The 21,942-nt window shown below is 40.4% G+C and overlaps 1 protein-coding gene across 1 annotated transcript in view; it reads left to right on the forward strand.

The window, feature by feature from the left end:
- Nucleotides 1–6,517: 6,517 nt before the first annotated feature.
- KCNH1 (potassium voltage-gated channel subfamily H member 1) overlaps nucleotides 6,518–21,942 on the forward strand; it is a 174,440-nt gene continuing 159,015 nt past the window's right edge. The window contains exons 1-3 of the mRNA XM_009641563.1: nucleotides 6,518–6,633; nucleotides 6,880–6,986; nucleotides 17,439–17,567. Coding sequence (XP_009639858.1) covers nucleotides 6,611–6,633; nucleotides 6,880–6,986; nucleotides 17,439–17,567 — 259 coding nt within the window. The 5' untranslated portion in view covers nucleotides 6,518–6,610. The remainder of the gene's footprint in view (nucleotides 6,634–6,879; nucleotides 6,987–17,438; nucleotides 17,568–21,942) is intronic.

Consider the following 21,942-nt stretch of genomic DNA (forward strand, 5'->3'; position numbering starts at 1 on the left):
TTTGGTCTTGATATTAAGGATGTACAATTCTGTGGCTACTATATTATTATTCTATGGAGAGATCAAGTTGTTCAGTGGGATATTTAAACATTGATGCACTCCCACTCTAGGAATGAATACAAGGAGATGCTGAGTGGATGTCTGTATCCATGTAACACCATTGACTTCTACAGGAGAATGTGGGTGGAAGAGCAGAATTTAGTCTTATTACTTTTATTTTACCATGTGAATAGTCTTTCAGTCCTTTAAGCAGCTCTATACTTGATTTGAATACAGTTACAGCACTTCCATTAAGATGAAGACTTGGCTGGTTCCTGTGTCTTTCCTCCCTGAAGTGTGAACCTTGAATCCCATGTATGCAAAGAAAGGATTGAATAGATACTTGAAATTTAGTTCAATTTATTTGTACTGATTTAGGGCCGTATTTTGACCTCAGAAGTTACATTTGAACAATATAACTAATCAGTGTGACTAAATGCTGCTGATTTTACTTTTTTCAAAGCTAAGACTAAACACGAACAAAAATTCATACATACCTATCTTTTGCAAATTGTTAAAGCAAAAGCATGATATGAGCTGTGTGACTGTAGCAATTTTGACAGGCCTGCTTATAAACAACATTCTATTTCCATGCATTGTGTTCCCTACCAAAAATGAAATCATCCATCTCTTTTTTTTTTTCCCCCCTGTCCAAATGATACTACTCGTGATGCAAATTCACAAGGTTGTAAATACCAGAATTATTGAGAAACTCATTTGTCCCTTGTACTTAAGCTCTGTGATACTGTCTTTAATCATATGACAGTTGCACACGATTTTTGCTTACAGCACGTTTCTTATGCTGCACCTATGCTGCTTTATGCCCTGCTAAGGCAACAGTAGCTAAGGAGGCTGTATCCCCCACCTCTATCCCCGGTGACGATGGGTAGGGTAAGAAACCTATTTACTAAGCAGTTCTTTCTGTTCTGCTGTAGTAGTGGTTTGTGCTTTGTAATGCTAGAGGTCTAAGTTTACTGCACTGAAGATCCATGGGAGGAGTTTGAGACATGATAAAAATAGAAAAAGACATGCCAGTCTCAATAACCAGGGTTATGTCCTCACCCAACATGGTGAAGGCTGTGGTCTGGAATGAGGAGGGCAATTTCTGATCTGTTGGAGACTGATGGGAGAATTAGCAAGTTTGGTGAGGAGCAGATCTTCCAACCATGGTGAGCCTGGCTCTCCTTTCACTGAGAGGGGAATAAATCAGGAGCAAATCTTGTGAATTTTGTATTTGTGTGATGAATGTGGAAAAAGATATTAATATATTTAAATTACATTTGTGCACTGTGCCGACCTGAGCACACTTGTGGGGGGCTGTGGCAGACCTGCATACGTATTTGAAAGTGCGGTGGACACCAGCCTCTGTTGTTCCCAAGGTCTGTGCTGCAGCTCACTGAGCAGAGGCTTCCTCTTGGTCACCTCCATGTGCTTCCTCTGTACAGGCAGCAACATGGGAACATGTCTGGCAGCGTTGTGGGAATGTATCTGGCTGCTGGTCTCTGACCAGTGTGTCCCAGAAGCAAGCCTATGTGTCACTGAGGGGATGGGGAAGGCAGATCTTGCATGCTGGCCTCTGGAAAGAGGTGGGGAGCTCAGCCTGGCAAGGTCCACCTTACAGGAGAGGCTGGGATGCTATGGGCACAAATGTGCAGCGGTGCTGGGGAATGGTAGGGAGGAAGCATTTTAATAATTTGCTCCATGCTCTTTGCAAGGAGGTGATCTCTCCTCAGTCAGCTAGTCCTGACCAGATGCATGTCTGTGAGGTTCTTCTTGTCCTCAGGCATTTTGGAGGTTTGAGCTGATGGACGGTTTTGGTTAAACAAAGCACTATATGTAAGGACATGGTTTAGTGGTGGAATGGCAGTGTTAGGTTAATGGTGGGACTTGATGATCTTAAAGGTCTTTTCTAACATAAATGATTCTATGATTCTATGTTACAAAACTCAGTAGATACAGTAGTTTTGGTGAAGCTGAGTGTTCTGGAGGCTTTCTGTCATTAAAGGATCGCTCTTATTTGGAAAAACATCTGATTCTTCTGCGATGGTGTATTTTGTGAGTGGAGGAAAGTATTGGTTTCAGTGACTGAGCAAAATCCTTTTGTGTATTTGGGAAGAAGTTAAAATGTTTTTCTTGTTGCTTTAAAGCAGCTGTGTCTAGTTTAAAGCAATAATCCAAAATGGGTCTGACATTTGAGTGTGTAAAGGCAGACATGTGGATATACCGCAGTGAACAGAACTGGCTTGTGGAAAACGTAGGCTAGAAAATATGAAGTGAGGCACTTCACTAAGTAACCAGTGCTGCAGACCCTCATCACAGAAGTCCACCCTTCTTGTGCAAGTAACCGTGCTGTCTTTGAGATGCTATAGTTCTTACTTGTGTTTCCACAGCATGTTGTGCTCTGTGCTGCACTTTTGCATATTTCTATGCCTCCCAATGGTCTTGCTCAGACTGTGCCAAATGCAGCATGAGCCGGAACCCCAGGTCTTCTTTTATATGAGCTCACCCTCTCCATCTCCTAGCTCAGTTCTTCTTGGAGCTGATAAGAAGGGTCAGTGATGCTTACAGCTTCTCCTTGGGCCAGGCAATACCGCTAACCCAATTGGCATTGTATTAGAAATTGAGTTCCTAGAAAGGGAGTCCTTGAGTCTTTTCAAAGAGGTGCCTCAAGTCACTAAACAGTTTCAATACTGCAGCTATCACGTGTGTGTTTTACCTCCTGTCTTTGAAGAGAATTTAGCAGTGGATTTCTTCATAGTCTTCCTCTGACCAACTCCTTTCCCGGTCTTGTTGACCCACTTGTGAGTCCCCAAGAGGCTTTGCCCTGTGATGCTCAAAGAGTTCCCCTCGTGCTTGTTGTGCAACAAAGCCACAGCTGTTTCCTGGCCTCTGGGACCCTGTGTCCCTGCAGATGGAGAGGCAACATTTGCCTCAGTGGATATTATTTAATATTTTCTTATGTTAGGAACAATTGTTTTACAGATTATGAGCTGTCTCCAAGCAGCACATTGTCAGGGATGTCAATGCAATTGAATGTAAATGATAGCAATGAGAACAGCCCTTCTACCTCCGGGTTATCTGTCAGAATAAACTATGCAGGGGAGTTATAAGTGGGAGTCCTTATTTTATGCTGTGTCTTGCCAGTGTTCACGCAGGCAAAACACTGTTGTCGGAGATACTCCTTCTGAAGAAATGCAGACGTGTTCTCCACGTAGGCACAGAAGCACCGTTGTGTCATTGTTTTGTCTTTAAAGAGATCTGGGAAGAGGATTGAGTAACTGGGAAGAAATTCCTATTTGTCTCCAAGACCCTTTCTTTGTAGATGCTGGGGCTCCCCCTCTGTGGGCTGTTAGGCCACAGCAAGTTAATAAAACAAAAGTGGGTACAGGAAATTTGGAAACCACCAATGCAGATTCTTTCCCTTTGCGACAAAATCAGGAACAAAGGAACTCCCCAAGGAAAGGGGCAGAGAGCGGTAGGTTGGAAACCTCTTTCCTGGCCTGGCAGTTTGGATGGTGCTATGCTACAGCTTCTGTCAGCTGCCTGGCTGCTGTGCTGACAGGGGCCAATGCCTTCTCTGCAGGCTGTCAGCTGCATGGGGAGTTCCCAAGCACACTGGTCCATGCAGGGCATTTTTTTGGATCTAGGGATCACCCCAGGGCAAGCACTAAAGAAGTGTGGTGATGGAGCTGGGGGATTAAGCCCAAAGTTGAGTCGGGGTATGGTGTTGACTCCAGAGAATGGGTCCAACTTCAGCTTGGTTGTAACTCGCAACTAAACCCAACCTGGACTCTCCAATGAAGTGTTCTACCTCTACCTCCCAGAGAGGCTCATCCGATGTAACCTAACAGGATTGCCTGGTAGGGATGCATAAAGTACAACAGCCAAGTCACACTGACTTAAAAACCCATATGGTGAGGTTGTTGGCATCTGCTTTCTTTGGCAGCTTGAAAATTAGAATGGTCATTCAGGAGTTGAAATGAAGGCTGAGCTTTCACCGCCGTCAGGTAGCCCCACATCTTGTAGTAGAACATCCAAACGGCCAGGCTGTCGGGGCAGAGGGGAATTTTTGCATATTCTCTAAGCATCCTTTGGAAACTGCCAGTCCAAAACCAGTACGGCTTTATTGGGCCAGAAGGTAAGCAAGTGAAAATGTGATTTTTTTTTTATTTTTTTTTTTTAGCTTCTGCAATAATGGCAACTAATCTTGGGTATTGCCTGTGAGAACTAGGCTTGTGTTAAAATATTAGGTATTGTAAGCAATATAGGAAAGGGAAAAAATCACATGCACACACACAGAATGGCAAGGGTTGGAAGGGACCTCAGGAGATCATCTAGTCCAACCCTCCTGCTAAAGCAGGTTCACCTAGAGCATGTTGCACAGGACATCATCCAGGCGGGCTTTGAATATCTCCAGAGAAGGAGACTCCACAGCCCCCCTGGGCAGCCTGTTCCAGTGCTCTGTCACCCTTGAAGTAAAGAAGTTCTTCCCCTTTTTTCATTGGCTTCCACATTTTAACTTGGTCAGGTTTCTATTTGCTGTGCTAATGTTTTTCAGTTCTACTTCACCAACACTACACATGGAGCTTCCAGCTCCCAAGCCTTTGGGAGCTGGGCATCTAGGGCTAGGCTGTAGCAGTCTCACCTTTTGGTGCTTAAGTCCCCTTGTAGACTTAGTGCTTTGTTTTTACCTGCAAAAAGGGGATAAGAGCACTGTCCTACCTCACAGAAACATTGCAAGGCTAGATAAAAATAGGATTAACACAGTAATGGTCATCAGAAAAGTGCCCTCTTTTTTAATAAAAAAAAAAAAAGAGATTATTTATCCGAAGACATTATTAAAGTGTGAAAGGAAGGTCACTGCTTAAGTTAATAGAAGCTCTTCAAGGAGCTCTTGAGGAGGTGTGGAGAGAGGGTAAGTTACCTTATGAAAAGGGGCGATGCTGAGAAGGAATGCATGCATGAAATAACACCATTCAGATCAGGGCAGGATCTGACCTAACATTTGTATTTGCATTTTTTTGTCAATTTTTTGTACTTCCTGATGAGAATTTAAAAATATCCTAACACAGTGCAATGCAGTGTTTATAATAGACACTCAAAAGCACTTGCTTTAGCAATGAGAAATGACCTGGCTTACTTATTCATAGGAAGGGGTAAAAGACGTATTGTTTTTGGAGCAAAGTGCTTCAACCAAGCAAAACCCCATGGTATTTAAAAGAGGCTGTGAGAAACAAAGCAGTTAAAATGTCCTGAAGTTATACTACTGGTGTATTTCATTCTAAAGAATGTATAAAGATACACTTAATCATGCTCATGGGATTGGACAATGGATTTAGATAGCTACAGGAATGTTTTATTTAAACCCACTGGAAGTTTGCAATGGGACAAAAGATTTTGAAAGGGAAAGTTAAAATAAACAAAACTCTCTGCAATTAATAGGTAAAATGTCCTGTTTGTGTCTCTTGGTTGCAGGAAGCATTAATGATGGCTACATAGGTTTCAGCAGTTGGGGGCAGATCCTGAAAAGTAGACAGCGTAGTGGACTCCCTTAAAGGCTCCCCTTAAATATGGAATGCCTTTTAATCTCATATAGCTGCCTAGCCTTTCTTTCAAAAGCCAGGGGATCTCTGCAGCTGTGAAAGGAGCCACCATCTCCACCTGCCTGCCAGTGCCCAAGCAGCAGCACTGCTGTCTGTCTTGGCACAGGTGTAGTTGACTGCAGAAGAGCCAAAGCAGCAGAGAAAAGTGAGTTCTGGGCCCAGCATTGAGTATGTTCATAATTTGAATGAGGTATCAGTCATAAAAAAAAAAAAAGTAGGACACACAGATCCAGTGAGGATGGAGGTGTGAATCCTGCTCTGATTTTTTTTTTTCTTACCGGTTGAAACTCCTTCTGGCTTGTACAGCAAACAAAAAGTTCTTTCTACTGGTGTAAGTACTGACCCTAGTTGTCTGGTGTCTAGTTTGGAGCGCTGTGCTGTGCACGTCACACAAAGAAGTGTTTGAACTTGTGTGGCCAGCAGTGAAGGCTGTATTGAGAGGAGCCACTGTGTCTACATTCAGAGAGAAGAAATATAAGAAATATTGGTCATGTGCTCTTTTGGCCGTGTGGAAGAGGCTTCACATTCAAACTGAGTGTCATGGTAGATCAGTGCGTGTGGCACAGAGGGCAACAGTTTGGTGAATCTGTCCTCAGTCAAGGGATGAATTTTACCTGCTTAACTGTCATGTGTTTCATTTGCATAAACCCATCCTTTTAAGCTTTGCATGAGTAATTAATTTTTTTTTTTAGTAAGAATTTACTTATAATTAAAACTGGGAATTAATCCTGTTGACTGCAGTGGGAATAGTATCTGGGAAAAACTGTGCAGGGACTGAAGCAATCAGGATTAGGTCCTGAAATGAGTATTTCCTCTAATGCAACCATAGCCTTGTCTAATGTCTAACTGATGTGTTCTTCCAAACAGATACTAATTTTGTCTTGGGTAATGCCCAGATAGTGGATTGGCCCATTGTCTACAGCAACGATGGATTTTGCAAGCTATCAGGATATCACAGAGCAGAAGTTATGCAAAAAAGCAGCACCTGCAGGTATTTGAGAACAGATTTATTTTCTGTTAAATAGCTTGTAGTGTTGTGCTTGTTGCTTGAGGAGAAAAGTAATCTGTTTATTCCAGTTTTGTCTTTTATCTCCTGGGGCTGCATCTATCAAATATGCTTTCCAGGTGAATCAAAATCAAAGACGGGCTATTTCTAAATAGGTCCTTTTCACACTGTAAACAAATGGTTTTGTGTCTTTGTCTAGTATCTGACTTGAATTTCTCGCTTAATTTGCAGTTTTATGTATGGAGAGCTGACAGACAAAGACACAATTGACAAGGTCCGGCAAACATTCGAGAACTATGAGATGAACTCCTTTGAAATCTTGATGTACAAGAAGAACAGTAAGTAGTTGATTGGTTTGTTCATTAACATAGGTGTGTAAAGTCATTTTAAATTTTAGTGTATACTGAAAGTCTCTCAGCTTGGAGGACTGTGCTTTATCTAGGGCTAAATAAGCCCCAATTCTACCCGTTGATCTGCAAGGGAGAAATGAGAACATTAGGGATGAAAGTCTCTCAGGGAGGCAGGCAAAGCTCTCTAACTTGTTCTGATGTTTAGAGCAGTTTGTGTGTGATGCTTTAAGACAACACTCAAGATTACATCAGCAATGATAATACACAAGCTAGGTTTGTGCTTGTTTAGATTTCTGTTACAGAGAACATATTTTTTGAGTTTTAAAAAATTTGATATAGCAAAACCAGTATTTAGATGTAGTTTTGGAATAAAAAGAACCCACCATTTGTTTTAGAAGCTGAACTACTTCTGACACTTTCAGTCGAAACTGTCTTTTGTTTTAGACAAAAATTCTGTAATTTTGATACGATTTTTTTCCTAGGAATTTCAATCTGTCTGTAACTGCACGTGTCAGCAGATGAACTACTTGCCCAAAACTTACTGTCTCATCTAGTGTGTACTATGTCACGGCACAGTTATTTTCATCTACTTAATGTCACCTGAAGTGGAAATACACTGGAGTCTTCAGCCTGGCCAAATGTTAAGCTGGAAGTCTGCATTCTGTAACTTATTTTGCTCTTAATGATTTTGTCTTCTAATAATGAAACTGGTAGTGTTTTGTGTATAGGGCAGGGTACCTTGCAGAAGCATCCTGCTAACAGTTCCTTCCCGTTACAGCTATGATGATCAATTTGATCAGTTCTGCGTTAGCGGGAACAGGGGACTTTAACCACAAAATATAACACAAACTGCTAGGATGTAATTTTCAACAGATAACCTCATTGCTGCCTTGTTTTTTGTCAGAAAGACCAGTTTTCCAGGGAAAGGTAATCCAGTCTACCTGTATGAGTGAGCCATTGGTCTTTTGTTGAAATGACCAGCTAGTAGTGACTGCTGGGGTTTGGTGAGAGAACCACAGGCACTTCACAAAACCTAAAAGATAACACTTATGTATGCTAGTGCTGATCTGCGGATGTGTGGAGCTGCTTGTTTTCTACCAGAATTAATCTCTCTTCTAAGAAGTAGTGGTGCCCAATACATGGAATTGGTTGGTTTTGGTTTTTTTTTTTTCCTCATCTTTTAGGGAGAAAAAAAAAAATCTCAAGATATTTTTGCTTCATCTCTCTTCTAGTCTTTCTTTTCTTTTTAGTTTTTTCAAAGCATCATGACCTCTGACACAGTGCCACTGCTCAGGGTTCTTCAGGAGCACAGCTTTGCTGGTCCAACTCCTTTGGAAAGCTGTGTGCGCTATCTGAATGGCCTTGCTTTGTGCTTCTTTCCTTCTAGTGTTACCTGCCTCCAATATTTACCTATTTCTTAAAGCTGATTTCTGTTCCTAGCTCAGTTAGAGGCTGTAAGGACCATATGCAGCTCACATCCGTGCATCCAAAGCCAAGTAAATAAGCTGCAGTCTTGGGATCTAGGATGGTCTGGAGTTCTGTCTTAGTTAACAGTGATTTGGCACCAAGAGGCTATGCAGCTACTCTTCTGTCATCGCTGCAGCATATGGCTTGTAGTAGAGCCTGGGGCCTCTCTGTCTTTTATGCAGAATTAAAGCAAGGTAACCATGGAGTGAGGAATGTTTCCTGCCCTGCTGTGTACTTCCCTGAGGAGGAGAGGAGGCCTAGAACAAAGTCCAGCTGTGCAGAATCTGTGTTGTGCGACATGCCAGAAAGCAGCGCTGCGATGGTTCTGCTGTTGTGCACAGAGGGTCACAGGCATGGGAAAAAGGAAAGCATAGAGCCTGCTTTGAAGTTTAACAAAATGCAGTGATTCTTATGTTTGTTAGATTCGTGGCTTTACAGAGACTGACTAATAACACTAGAGACTGTAACTGAAAAATACCAAAAAGGGGACATCCTGGAGCTTTTTCTCAGAATAAGCCACATCATAGAAAAACACTGTCTTGTTTACCAGTCACTTAGCATCCAGACTGCTAAGTGGTCACCTCACCTCTGCCCGCGACTATGGCAGTTGCCTGCTCAGGTATCAAACATGATTCGTTTCAACCTACTCTCAGTTTGAAGGTTTTGGAAGGGACCCTGAATTTTGTTAGACACCTTTTTCCCTGCTCCTTGTTTCCTTTTTTTGTCAATTTACTCTTCCCTTGTTCTATTTTTCTTCTTCAAATTAGCCAGTAAATTAGGCAGCAAATAGGTTTTTGTTGTTCTTTACCTGTCCACTCCTTCCCTATAAACTAACAGTCATGATAAATAGCAAGTTTCTCTTCTGTTTTTATGTACCAATGATTGGTATGTTTTCCTGCACATTTAACATACTTCTAGCTGTTTTAACAATACAATCTCTATCCTTTTGGAAGGAAAAAAGGAAAACAAGGAAGGAATTTCAAGTTAACTATGATGTTGCTAGTGCAGGTCAATCTTCATCTTGTATCTTTATGAGCAGCAGTCATCTCTATGTGAGTAGCAATTATGTCTTGATCTTAACACTAGAGATGTCAACAATAGATCGAGACATTTAATAATGCTACTAGAAGTGATAGGCTTTTTTTTTTTTTTTTTTTTTTTTTTTTTCTTTCTTTAATACGGCACTCTCCGTGGTGGTGACCCAGTGCTAATATTTACTTGGTTGCCTGGTAAGAATACCCCATCCAGATATTGATACATACAGCATATCCACCAGCTTCACTGCAATTCACAGTATCAACTCTAGAAACAACATAGGTTGTAGTATTCAGAAGAATGATACAATTTTCTGCCTTCATCATGTTTGCATTTATGGATACTGCCTCTACCCTGGCCTCCCCTTTCTCTGTCCAGCCCTCCCCTCATCCAAAAGTGACTATCCTCCCTCTTTTCAGAACTTGAAGTTAAGATGTGATAGAAATTTGATGATTCCTTGAGCTAGGCCCTTGATTACTTGGCAGATATGTGATGATCATTGTTATTCTCTGGAATAATTACTTCCTAGAAATGCAGAGGTCCTTCAGGATAATTGGAAACAATTGGAGCAAGCAAGTGCACAGCCATCAGATTTTTGTCATTGTTGCTCTGATGCCACCCTGTTGCATTCAGTGGGGATTCACGGTCATACCTGGAAGAAGGCAAAGTGAAAGCTTTCCTTCATCTGGACTGCAAAATGACAACAGGCAGGTTGACAGTAATTTCATGTGAGAGCTTCAGTTCCATTGTTTGATTAGATGTGAGTGTCCAGTGATGCTGAAAGTATTGTTTATTTTTATATGGGAATCTCAAAACATTGCTAAGTCTCACTGAAATCAGTGGAGTTATGTTAGTTTACACCAAGGAAGGATATGGCCTTATGTGTTAGAAATGTTTTGTATCTAGTCTTAGTCATAGCTTATTTGAACTGATGCAGCTTAAACATCTAACTTCTTAAGAGACTTTGACAGCCATTTATTAGGTTTTTACATTTTATGGTTGGCCTCATAAATTAAAATAGCTGAGTAAATTAAACTTGGACCTAGTTTTCCATCTACAACATATGTCTGGGTTACATGCAGTGCAAAAGCAGGCTTCTTCTAGATGCAATTGCTTCTATTATCGCTGAATTCAACTTTTGTAAGAATATAAATTTACTTGCTTCTCTCTGCCTCTGAAGAGGTGGTGCCCATTTGAAGTCTACCACCCTTTTCTATGCAGTACTTGATCTGCTTCAGTGGAATAATATCTGAAGTGGACTGGGCTCTTCAGAGCTAAAATGCATGAAGAGTTACAAAGAGTCCTCAAGTGTCTCCTGTTTCAGCAAAGACATTCCCATTGCCTATGGTTGCAGCAGTGTTGCAGAGAGTGATAGAGACACTTCCCCCCGCCCGAGGCTTTCTACAGGTGGAGCCAGTGGAATGGCAGCAGCCAAAGGGTTGGCTGCAGGTAATTATTTTGCACACTGCAAAGTGGTTTGGATAAGCAGTGGCTCTTCTCTGAGTACATATATTATGGTGAGAGTCCCAAAGGCTGGGCTTCACTTTCAATTTGTGCTGGGGCTCACTTCCCTGGTTTTCTGTGTGCTTGAGTGTTTAACAAATTTAATACAACGAATATTTGTGTGTGGGTTTTTTGGTTGGTTTGTTGGATTTTTTTTTTTTTTTTTAACACATGCACCACCCCCCTACAGTGTATTAGAAGGCTTTTAGATGTCAGAAAATGACAAATAAGTCCAAAATAGTGATTTGGCATATTCTACTTGCACTTATCTTTGGGACCAGTGCTTTCAACAGAGGTTAAAAAACAGACAAACAACCCCATCCTAACTTATGGAGAGCAAAATTCACTTCAGAGTGGTAGACCTGTGGTTGCCCACCACTGGGGAGAGTTTCTCATAACTGTTATTGGTTAAAACCGTTTATATTTTTGTGTGCTTGCCTGCAGCGTCTCCAGATGGAAACCTTTGCTAAACCAAATAATTGCATAGGACCAGAAGTAGGAAAGAATTGAGGGTGTTGGAGTAAAGTGGCATGTATCCTCCTGAGCCTTCTGTTGAAATCTAGCTCTGTATTTGTCAAGCAGTATGCACACCTGCATCTCCTCTTCTGTGAAATCCATCTGCATGAGTTCATCTACCTTCAGCAAGGTCAAATCTTAAGTGTTTTGGATCCATGAAACTGGTAATTCCCATTGATCTTGTCAACTTCAAATGTGTTGGCAAGCAAGACCTGCTGTCATCTCTTCAAACATATACAGAATAGTAGGATTTCCCAGTAGTAATCCTTAAATATTTTATCTGGGGTAAATGAAAAATGAAAAGATTTCAAGACTTCCCTGTGTCTTCCCCTTTCTTATACTCACTTTCTGTTCTTCAGAGAACTCAGAATCCAGTAAGCCATAGCAACACAGCTGCAGTACAAGGGGGGCTGAACCGTTTTCCTACTGTGTTTTTTCAGTGTCATAGGATAACCCCTATGCATAGCAATTGCACCTTTGGGGCTAAAATTGATTATCCATATCTTAGCATGTAAAGACCTGACCTTTAGAAGCATTAGCTGCCAATGCATAGCAGCACCAGATGCAGAAAACATGAAGGTAACAGCTTTTAAAGTGCTGGAAATGTATTTTAAGGTCTATTAGTATTGGCACAGAGTGGTGAGCTACACACTGAGTTGGTTTGTTGTCATTCAGGTGCACGCTTTCTGCTAGAAGGTAGAGTCTGTAGGAAGACTTTTTTGCTTTTTGTCTTGCGTGGTCAAATGGCACAGGCTCCTCTGTGCTCCTAGTTAAAATCTGTGTGGATAGAGCGGCTTGCCTAACTCTTTCTGATAGCACCTTATCAGCTGGTTTGCTGATTTGTTACTGGACAAGCTGTTTGGTCTCTGTGGGATAGAGAGAAACAATCTCATACTGAGTAGCTGGCCATGAGTGAAACCCCAAAAGGGGTGACTGTAATGGTCAGCTGTGCTGTTTATATAACTGAAGTCCTGCTGTCTGCATTGCTGCATGTAGGAATTGGAGACAGAGCACATGATTCTATCTTTTTCATTTCCATATTGCTTGACTGTTTCCCTTCAGGACAATACCTACCTCACAACTGTTTGATTGAGACATTATCAAATACCACAGAGGTTGTGCTGCTTTGAGGAAACTTGCCCCATTCACTAAGGGTAGTGAAGATGTTGGTCGAATAGTCAAAAGGTGGTTTTTTTTCATTGTATTTATAAACAATTTTTTTTTTACTTTGTGGAAAGAAAATGTGTGTATTGCAGTTTTATTTAAACAATGCACTTTTTGTAGTTTTGAGAAATGGCTGACCTCTGTAGTGAAATGGTTCAAGGTTAGGGAAAAAAAAAAAAAGAGCATATTTAGACAGTGATTTTGATTTTCATTATAGCCTATTTTTGTTTGACAGGAGGGAAAACTGAAGGGGAGGTCATCAGTATGCTCAAGGGGAGAAGCTGGAATAGACCTTTAATGTCTCATTCGCTTTGATACTGTGAGAGTTTCTGAAGGACCTCAACCAAAGCTAAATAGCATGTTGAATGCTGGTATTCCTGCTCAGCAAGGGTCTGAACATATCGTTGTTTGAAATACACAGGACTGGAAAAGAGAAGAGAGGAGAGAGAGTAGTATTTGTGTTACAGATGTGAAATTATAAGGTGTGGAGACATTTAATGTGTATTAGTCTGGAGAAGACTTGGGACTTGAATCACAGCTCTTAAAATTGTCTTGCCTTTAAGGCAACATCGTAAGTACTGTGCTCAGGCCAGTGAAGGCTATTAAGAGCTGTATCTGTTAATTCTGGAATTAGCTACATAACTTTGTTACCACGAGATGGGCTGGTCCTACAGCTACTGTCTGAAGTTCACTGTAGCTTTTCTTTCTAGATTTAATTTCTTCCCTGTTGTTCACGTTGTTTTTCCATCAGTTTTGAAGTGGCATTCCTTTTTCTAGCAGGATTGGTCCTATGCCATTAGACAAACTCTGGATTCTTTCACTGTTGATTCCAAATCTAACAGAAGCCAATGTGGCTCACGAATGTTTACTTTTTTGGCATTATCATTGAACTTCACCAGTGAGAGAGCTTGCCAGGACTGAACACGAAATGTAAATGAAAGTAGATGTATTGTTGGAAACACTGGTAAACAATTTCTGCGTGGCTGTACATCAATGCAGACTGGGGGCATGTTGGTAAGTTACTCTTGTTTTGCTGTGAGAGCTCTGAAATGTGCTGCAGGTTCACTGCCTGAATCTAAAAATCATATTTTTCATTAAAATGGCCTTGTTTGTGCCTCTTGCCAGCTGTGATTGGCTGGCTGTGCAGGGACATCTGCTTTGACACCAAGAGTATGAGGGCTGCCTGTAGGAGGTTGAAGTTCTAGTTTCCGACCTGATTTATAAGTGGTTTATACTTTAAGCTTTCCTGTTTAATAGTTAAATAAACTGTTTAATGTTTAAAAAGTAAAATTCTTCTGATAATTAAACCAGCATGCGGGGAAAAAGCTGAGCACAGCCACATCTTAGCTGAGCCTTTCAGTGTGTTCCTACAGTTCAGATCCCAGTTCTGCTATGAATGAGCCCCTGGTTGCAGAGCACTGTGGAAAGCCCATGTAATGCAGCACTGTGAGCCCTCACCTCATGATTGTATCTTTATATCCACTTGTCTCCTAGTCACAAAAGAGACTGACAAGATGGTGGGGAACACACTGCAGGGAAAAATACTGAATATTGTTGGAGAGGCAGAATTTTCCATCTACTTATTTCTGCTGTTGCCGTGTTACTGTTTAGATCCAAAACTGGAAGATGACTTACACAGGCCATGTGTGCCACCTTGATTTTATGTTCAGCCTTGGAATACAACCTGTTCGTGGCATTCTGACGCTCTGGAAATTATAAGGGTACCCAAATAGTGACAGTCATCAAAACCACCTAGATTTAGCTATTAAGGATATCTGGGATATCTATCAAGGATTTCTCATTGCTTGTGGGGCACATCACTAAGATCGACACTTGGTTCTAGGTAAAACAGTGTTTTATTTTCCTTTTTACTATTATAATTAATGCAGCACAGGAGTGGGAGTCAAAAAGTAAGAACCCTGCTGATACAAGCTCCTTGCCCTGCAGCAGCCTTCTACAGGTTATCAGGAAAAAGTCTGTCTTCTTGCTGCATTCAGAACATGTTAGAAAAAATCTTGCAACAACATATCATACCATAATCATAAACAGAAGATGACAGCATGCATCTGACAAATAGCCAGAATAAGAGGGTGAATTGCATCCTTTCTGTTTCTGTGATGTGTACAACATCTTCAAAAGTACGGTAATAAGTTTTTATAGCTGTGAGAGGCAGAGATGAAGCTGAGTAGGTAATTCAGCCTCAATGCTATGAAGGTTAATGTTACGAGCAGCCCATAGCAGGATGCATGTAGCTTGAAGTAGCAAAACAATACAAAGTGGTTTTGGGGAGGGGAAAAAAAAAATCCCTAATCTAAAAAGCAAGTGCATGTAGATGGAGATCAAAAAGCAAGGCTGTAGATGGAGATTGGGGCTGTTTAAAAAGTTGCAGTGTTCATGAAGGGTGTTGAAGTAGGTAAAATAAAAAGCAATTAGTCACCAAGGAGTCTGTGTAAAAACAAGATACGGATTTGATCAGCCTCAGAATAGTTCACATGTGAAGATAGGAAATTTTAGGAAGGGTAGTGTAAAGGGTGTTACTGTCTTGAAAATTGCTGTTGGCTGCTTTGTGGCAGTGTCTTCCAAGCTAATTAGCAAGTTAGTCATGATTTTACTGGCACAGTTACTTTGCTGAATCTTTTCTTGCATTTAGCATTTTTGTTTGCTCATACTTTATTGGAAGGGGTTGTTCAGGAATGCTAACTCTTTAAAAAAAAAATAAAATAAAAAAAATATATATATATTGACCCCTGAATACTTTCTGCCATGCAGGCGTGCTCCAGAAATGGCCATCAGTGATTCCATCTGGATTTCTCTGCTTTTTGAGCAGAGGCCTCCATGCATCATATACCCTGCTGTTTATAGAGGTGGCTGTACATATGGCATGGAATCTCAGCCAGGGTTTGAAACTGCCTGTGCTATGCAGGCACGGTGGGAGCCTTAGGAATTGAACTTCATTTATGGAAATTGTCCATGGGTCTTGGAGATGCCCTGGCTTTCTGTGGCCAGCAAAGATTGCTAAGCACAGAGGCTGGGAAACAGCCAGGTGAGGCACTGGTGGCAACAACCTCTATTATATTAACATAGCTGGAAAAAAAGCTGCCTTTGCTTGCTTTGCTGAACAGTATCTTGTGAAGTACCTGAGGTTTCCTTGTGACCCTTTGACAGTCAGGAAGCACAAGTGGCCCTTGCTATAACTAACTATTGCATGAAATGTATCATGTAATACTCATGTTAAAATACTGAGCAATTCAAGTGAAAGAGAATCTGACTTCTAGCCTAGAGGAGGGTCCTGTGATCAAGAAAGAAAAGAAATAGTCTTCTAAGGTCACCCTTTCTTAAATAGGCTTTCTTGCATGAGTGACAAAAATTACGTGTGGTGCTGTTTTTTCTGGCTTTCCCAGATGGTTGAAATCCTGCTGATTTTTACATCTTATGTTGGCCCCTGGTATGTAGACCCTTCTCTCCAAACAGCTCACAAAGGACACTCAAGAGAAATGGTGCTTACAGCAAGCAAGCCTGAATCCTCTCTTTTTCTCTTTGGCTCTTACTTCTTATGTCTGCAAAAGCAACGGTGAGCTTTTTCATCATCATTGAGGGTGTAGGGACAGTGTGAAAACTCATGTACAAGCTCCCTGCAGGCCCAGGCCTGGTGACCCTGGAGTCTCCTGATTGCCATATGCCTCACAGTTGGATGAGTCATCTTTTTATGACCGAAGTTAAGACTGTAGGCTAAAAAATGGTATTTTTATGCTCAAATATCACCAAAATCAGTGTGGTGACTCCTGTGAAATGAGACTGGTAGACACTGTCTTATTGCATGGAACTTCACTGCTGTCACTAGGGTCTTTTCAGCAGCCTCAGCAGAACTGCCAGAAATACAGAAAGGCAGGGCTGACTGACAGTTTCTCTCCTCAAGGTGATATGTGTGGATAGATGTCAAGGAAAATTGACAGCAGCATCTGAAGGGTCATTATTTGGTATCATCTTTTTCTGTGATGTGCAGGCTCTAATCTCTCAAGCAGTTTTCATTAGTAGTTTGTCTACTGCAGCAATTAGAAAAGTACAGTTTTATGCAGTACAGCTTACTCCCATCCACAGCCTATGGTCTGGTCCTGATGGTTTGTTCCCTCCTGAATTAAGTGGAGTCTTACTTCACACTACAGTGATTTTGAGCAGGCTCAGGACAAGGCAAGCTGAAAGGCAGCTTGCAAAGGATTTCCTTTGCATGGGAGGATTTGCAGGCTAGACCAGAGCTCCTAGAGCCTGGCTCTTCAAGCTGGGCATAGGCTGATGTAGTTGTTGGGGGATGGTGCTCCGTGTTTGCAGAGTATTGGGTCAACGGAATTGGTCATGCTCTTGAGTTGAGACTCTGTGCTATGGTCATGGTCTAGGCACAGTAGGCCTGTTTTCAAGTCCTGCACAGAAACAGCAAGACTCTGTTGTGTGCACCCTTTGCACGTACACGGGACTCTTCCTTCAGGAGATCACAGAGCACGTCATAAGTTCAAGTGTTCACTTTGTAGATGAAGCCCAGAAATAGTGAATGATTGCTGAAGATTAAAAAGCTAATCAGAGGCAGAGCAGAGAACATAACTAACACTCTTGTCAGCTGCTTTGTCATTTTTCGTAATAGGTGTTTGCAAAAAAACGACATTAACATTTACAGAAGGCTGATTTTTGAAGTGTAAAAATCTGAACTAGCACATTGACTGTTCTGCCTACCACTAACCATCTTTTTGATATGTTTGTTTCCAGGAACACCTGTCTGGTTCTTTGTGAAAATTGCTCCAATTCGAAATGAGCAGGATAAAGTGGTTTTATTTCTTTGCACTTTCAATGATATAACGGCTTTCAAGCAGCCCATTGAGGATGATTCATGTAAAGGTTTGTCTTTTTCACAATTATTATTTATGCTGCTTCTGTTTGTTTGCCCTGGTCTTGGAAGAGCTGAAGTCCTTTAAATACCAAAGCCAAAGAATTATATGTTAAAATAGCCAGTAGCTATGCCACCGGGGACTGCATTTTTGCAAGGAATGGCTGCTGGTTTCTTAAGAGCATTGGCTCTGGCCTGCACTGGAAAGGGTCACTGCTAACGAAACCCACAAGTGCTTCAGGAAGCAGAGTTTACTTAGCAAATAGGTGCTGCTCTTCCTTTCAAATTCATTATTAAGCCACACTCCAGCATAGTCTTCAAGGAGTCACAAGTTGCCAGACAGCCTCTTTGATGTCAGAGAGAACTGGGCCCTGTACAAATTGTGCATGACACTGCATGCAAAAACTGAGGAATTAGCCCTGTCTGGGGCTAAGACGTGAATAATTTCATTCTGCCTGGTTTGATGTTACTTACCATTACTATGGGATTCTTTATACTAAAGTTCTGGATCAGTTTCCTTTAACGTATGTGAAGAGATTCCCATCATCTTAAGTTAAATCAGGTTTAAGCTGTCCTGGTGAGTGAAGTAGCATTGCTGTGTTTTGCTGTTAACCCATTGAGCTACACCCTGGAAACCTGGAAGCAAACTCAGCTCTGACAGCAGCAGAAACTTGCACTGAGGTTCAGATCCTGTCAGAAATAGACCTGTGGAGAATTAGACACTTGCGTCCTCTGGGGTAAAAAAAGATGTAAGTTCTCCTGTTGTTTGCATTTTTGTAGTATTTAATAATATTTGTAGTATTAAATTAAACAGGAAACTTACTGTGAAGGTGAACTGATTTACATTTATGCTCAAAATGTTATTCTTTAAAAACATAGTTTCTCAAAGAGGAAACACCTGTTACCATGAAAAAGGAAGTACAACCTTGACAAACATACCCTCTTCCAGGCTATGTGGGTTATTTTTTTTTTCTCTTTTTAATGCTATTTTTTTGGTTCTTCATTGCTTTACTAAAACTAAAAAACTTACCCTGTCAGAAAGGTTGGGTCTACAGTATTTTTTTTTTTTTCCCCACCTGGTGGTCTTCACTGTGTCCTGATGAGGGCTGACAGCAAAGATAAATCAGCATGATGTAGTAAAGCTGGCTCTTGTTTATTTGCTGGCAGTGAAGGCCCTTGCCTCGCTTAATTGATAAGCAGGACTTTGTCAGGCATGGTAGCTGTGTCTTTTGTCTTTGCTTTCACAGAAGATCCTGGATGTGGTGGTGATATGCACTGTTGTGAAAAGAATTTGTCCTTCACTTTCAACACAAGGCAACACTGTAATTTTTCTGTTTGCCAGAGAAGGATGTTGAAGGAAGGGAACATTAATTTTTTTTTTTAAAAAGTCATCTTTGGATCTTGAAATCATGCTGTTCTTATAGTGATCATGGTAATTCTTAGCAGTTCCACATCTAAAGCAATATATAAGCACTAAACCTACATAGAAGTGCACCAACTTGCAGAGGAGATAATATGATAAGCAAAATTTCTTCATCTGGCCCATGGAAACTGGCTAAGTGAGTAACAAAAGTTACAGACAAAAGAACTGGACATATTATGTAGATGCCACTGATTCACAGTTCTCTACTCCTTCCCTGAGTGCTATGACTTTATGTACGGAAGAGTTCACGCACTATATGAGTCTTCCAAATATTGGTTCTGCATATCTTAAAATTAATGAAGTTGCACCAGTTTCATGCTGGTGAAGTGTTCACTATATACATAAATCAAACATGATATAAATGAAACTACATATTCTGTTTTAATCCTTAATATATCCCCTAGGCCTTTCTTCCCTAACTTATTTGCTATAGGCTAGCTCAGGAATTTTGTTGCATGCATCTTGGGAGGTGATATTGTATTGGTCACTTGACGGCTAGATGAGCGATTTCTTGGAAAAGATGAGCTGATTTGTTAAACAATTTAAAAATTTTACATGCATGACCATGTCTCTAATATTAGATCTAATTGTGCAATTATACACTGTGAGGGGAGGGAAAAGGGCAGGTATGGAGTGTCAGACAATTGTCTGTAGTGGGCTCTGGGATTCATGGAGGGGAAAAAATTTTTGGAAGACCAAAAAAGATAAAATTGTATTAGCTTCTTCTAAGAAACATTGCTTTTACAGACCTGAGCTTTGAAGAGGGCATATTCTTTGCACCATGTACAGAATTACATAGGAATTTTGTAGCATGGTTTTGAAGGACAGCAATTTTAATAGGAATGTTTCTCATATTCTAAAATCAAATGAACTCCCATTCTGAAAACCTAAAACTGTGAACCTAGAGATTTATTGTTTAATTGAAACAACTGAAAACTGATTGCTAAAGCAGTTATTTTTCCTTCTTTTGCCTTCAATCAGCTTTTATCAACTACTTTTACTGTGTTTATATGTGAAATCTGTTTCCTGTGTGTATGGCCACTTAATATGTAATAGGCTGCCTGCAAATGCAGATATTTTATTAAGATATGTGCTGTTTGCTTAGTTGCAGAGTGGTATAGCATAAAGTATTTGAGTTTTTCAAAATCAATGCCTGTATGTCTATATCCAGAAAAATGCTATGTAGTACAAGAACACGATCAATCTCAAGAGCAACTAATCTGTCAGGCTAAACCTGCTTAGCTATGGTATATCTTAGTTTTCTATCACCTGCTGGCAATTTCAAGCATGATTGTTTAGTTGCAAATGATGTAGTGACTCCTTGAGTGAAAACTGTTGAGCTCTAATGACAGGTGTTTGACTTGTACACAAAAATGAATAGGCATCTTTTACCTGAAGGTGACTCAGAGACATAGGAGGTCCCAATGCCATTCTTCATTCTTAATAATTTTTTATTAATAGTATCAGACATTGGAATAGATGAAACAAAAATTTCTAAAGTCATGCAAAAACTAGACTTTTACTTGTAGTCTTTGTTAATTGATTCAGATAATTTAGAAGATGCTTATTTATGACTGCCATAGAAGTTAAGTAAATTTGCTTTTAAATGCAGCAGCTTTAAAAATAGTACATTCTAAATAAAACAACTTATAAATAGTGTGTCAGTGATGCTGATGATGTAATATTTTTAAACAGCCTCTTTCCACTCTTCCCCGTATGCTCGCCCCTTTAAAAAAATCTAGAAAAAATAGGTTTACTTGAATAGAAGTAAGCAAAATCAAGCTATAGTGTAGCTAAATTTGGCTTGTGAAGTGATAGGTCACCTTCTTAGCTGAATTTTAGAGTATGTGCTATATTTGGAATTCATGCATTTTGTCTGTATGTCTTTTTTGGTTTGAGATCTAACACACCAAGTATGAGATGTTTGAGGGTAGTGTATAAAGTGGAATGCATCACTTCATGAAAACAGTAATTTGTGCAGACAAATAGAATCAGTGCTTGCACTCTGAGCAGCTAGTAAGAAGTTTGCCTGAGCTGGTTTTACATGTATGAATACAATGTGAACATATTCAGATGCATCTTTGCTGCTTTATAAAAGTTTGGAAATTATGCTTTGGATTGTAATTTTTGCTTTTGATACTTTGTTTTTATACAAAAAGGTGATCAAATTCAGCATCACTGAATCATACAGTGATGGCTGTTAGCTTCCTATCTATTGTAACCTCCTGTGCTTTGTAGCAATCATCAGTTATCTCCTCTGCAGAAGCAGCTTTATTTCATTTTGCAGCTAAGCTGTCCTTTGCATCACAAGCAGGGCTACACAAAAAATAATACTTTGATTGCCTCCTTCATCTTCATTCAGGGAAAACTCTAAATGTTTCCTTTTTTCCTTTTTGTTTCTGGTTTTTTTTTTTTTGTTGCTGTCTAATTTTTTGTTCTGTTTTTAAAGATGTATTTATATGAGCAGAGCCAGTGTTTGAAATATTTTGGTTAAGTTATACTCTACTTTCATCCAGATGAAATGTTTTCTTAAAAAAGGTAACAAATGAAAGGGAAGTGGTGAGTATATTAAAAAACTTTGGTATGCTTTCCCAGTCCAGATGGAAAAATAAGACTGTTTTAGTTGTGAAGTTTCAAAGGGAGGGAGCATTAAGACTGCAGAGAGGCACGATGGATGTAAGCAGGGATCTTTGATATGCAAAAAATCAAAGATGGTTTGAGTGGGGGCAAGAACTGCTAGAATCCTGATTTACTCACATTTACACAGTTCTGTGTGAACAATAGACCCGTGACCAAATGAGCATATTCTCTAGCAGGCAATGGCTCCTTGTTCTGACTCTAGGGATTGTGTAAGTCATGGATCAGCAACTTGGTAACAAGGATTCTGAAACTGCCACACTGCTAATGTTTGAATTTACGAGTCATCATGATCAAATGGAGGAGAGTGGTAGGAAACAAACAAC

Source organism: Egretta garzetta, unplaced genomic scaffold (genome assembly GCF_000687185.1).
Source record: "Egretta garzetta isolate BGI_Z169 unplaced genomic scaffold, ASM68718v1 scaffold166, whole genome shotgun sequence".
Lineage (NCBI taxonomy): Eukaryota > Metazoa > Chordata > Aves > Pelecaniformes > Ardeidae > Egretta > Egretta garzetta.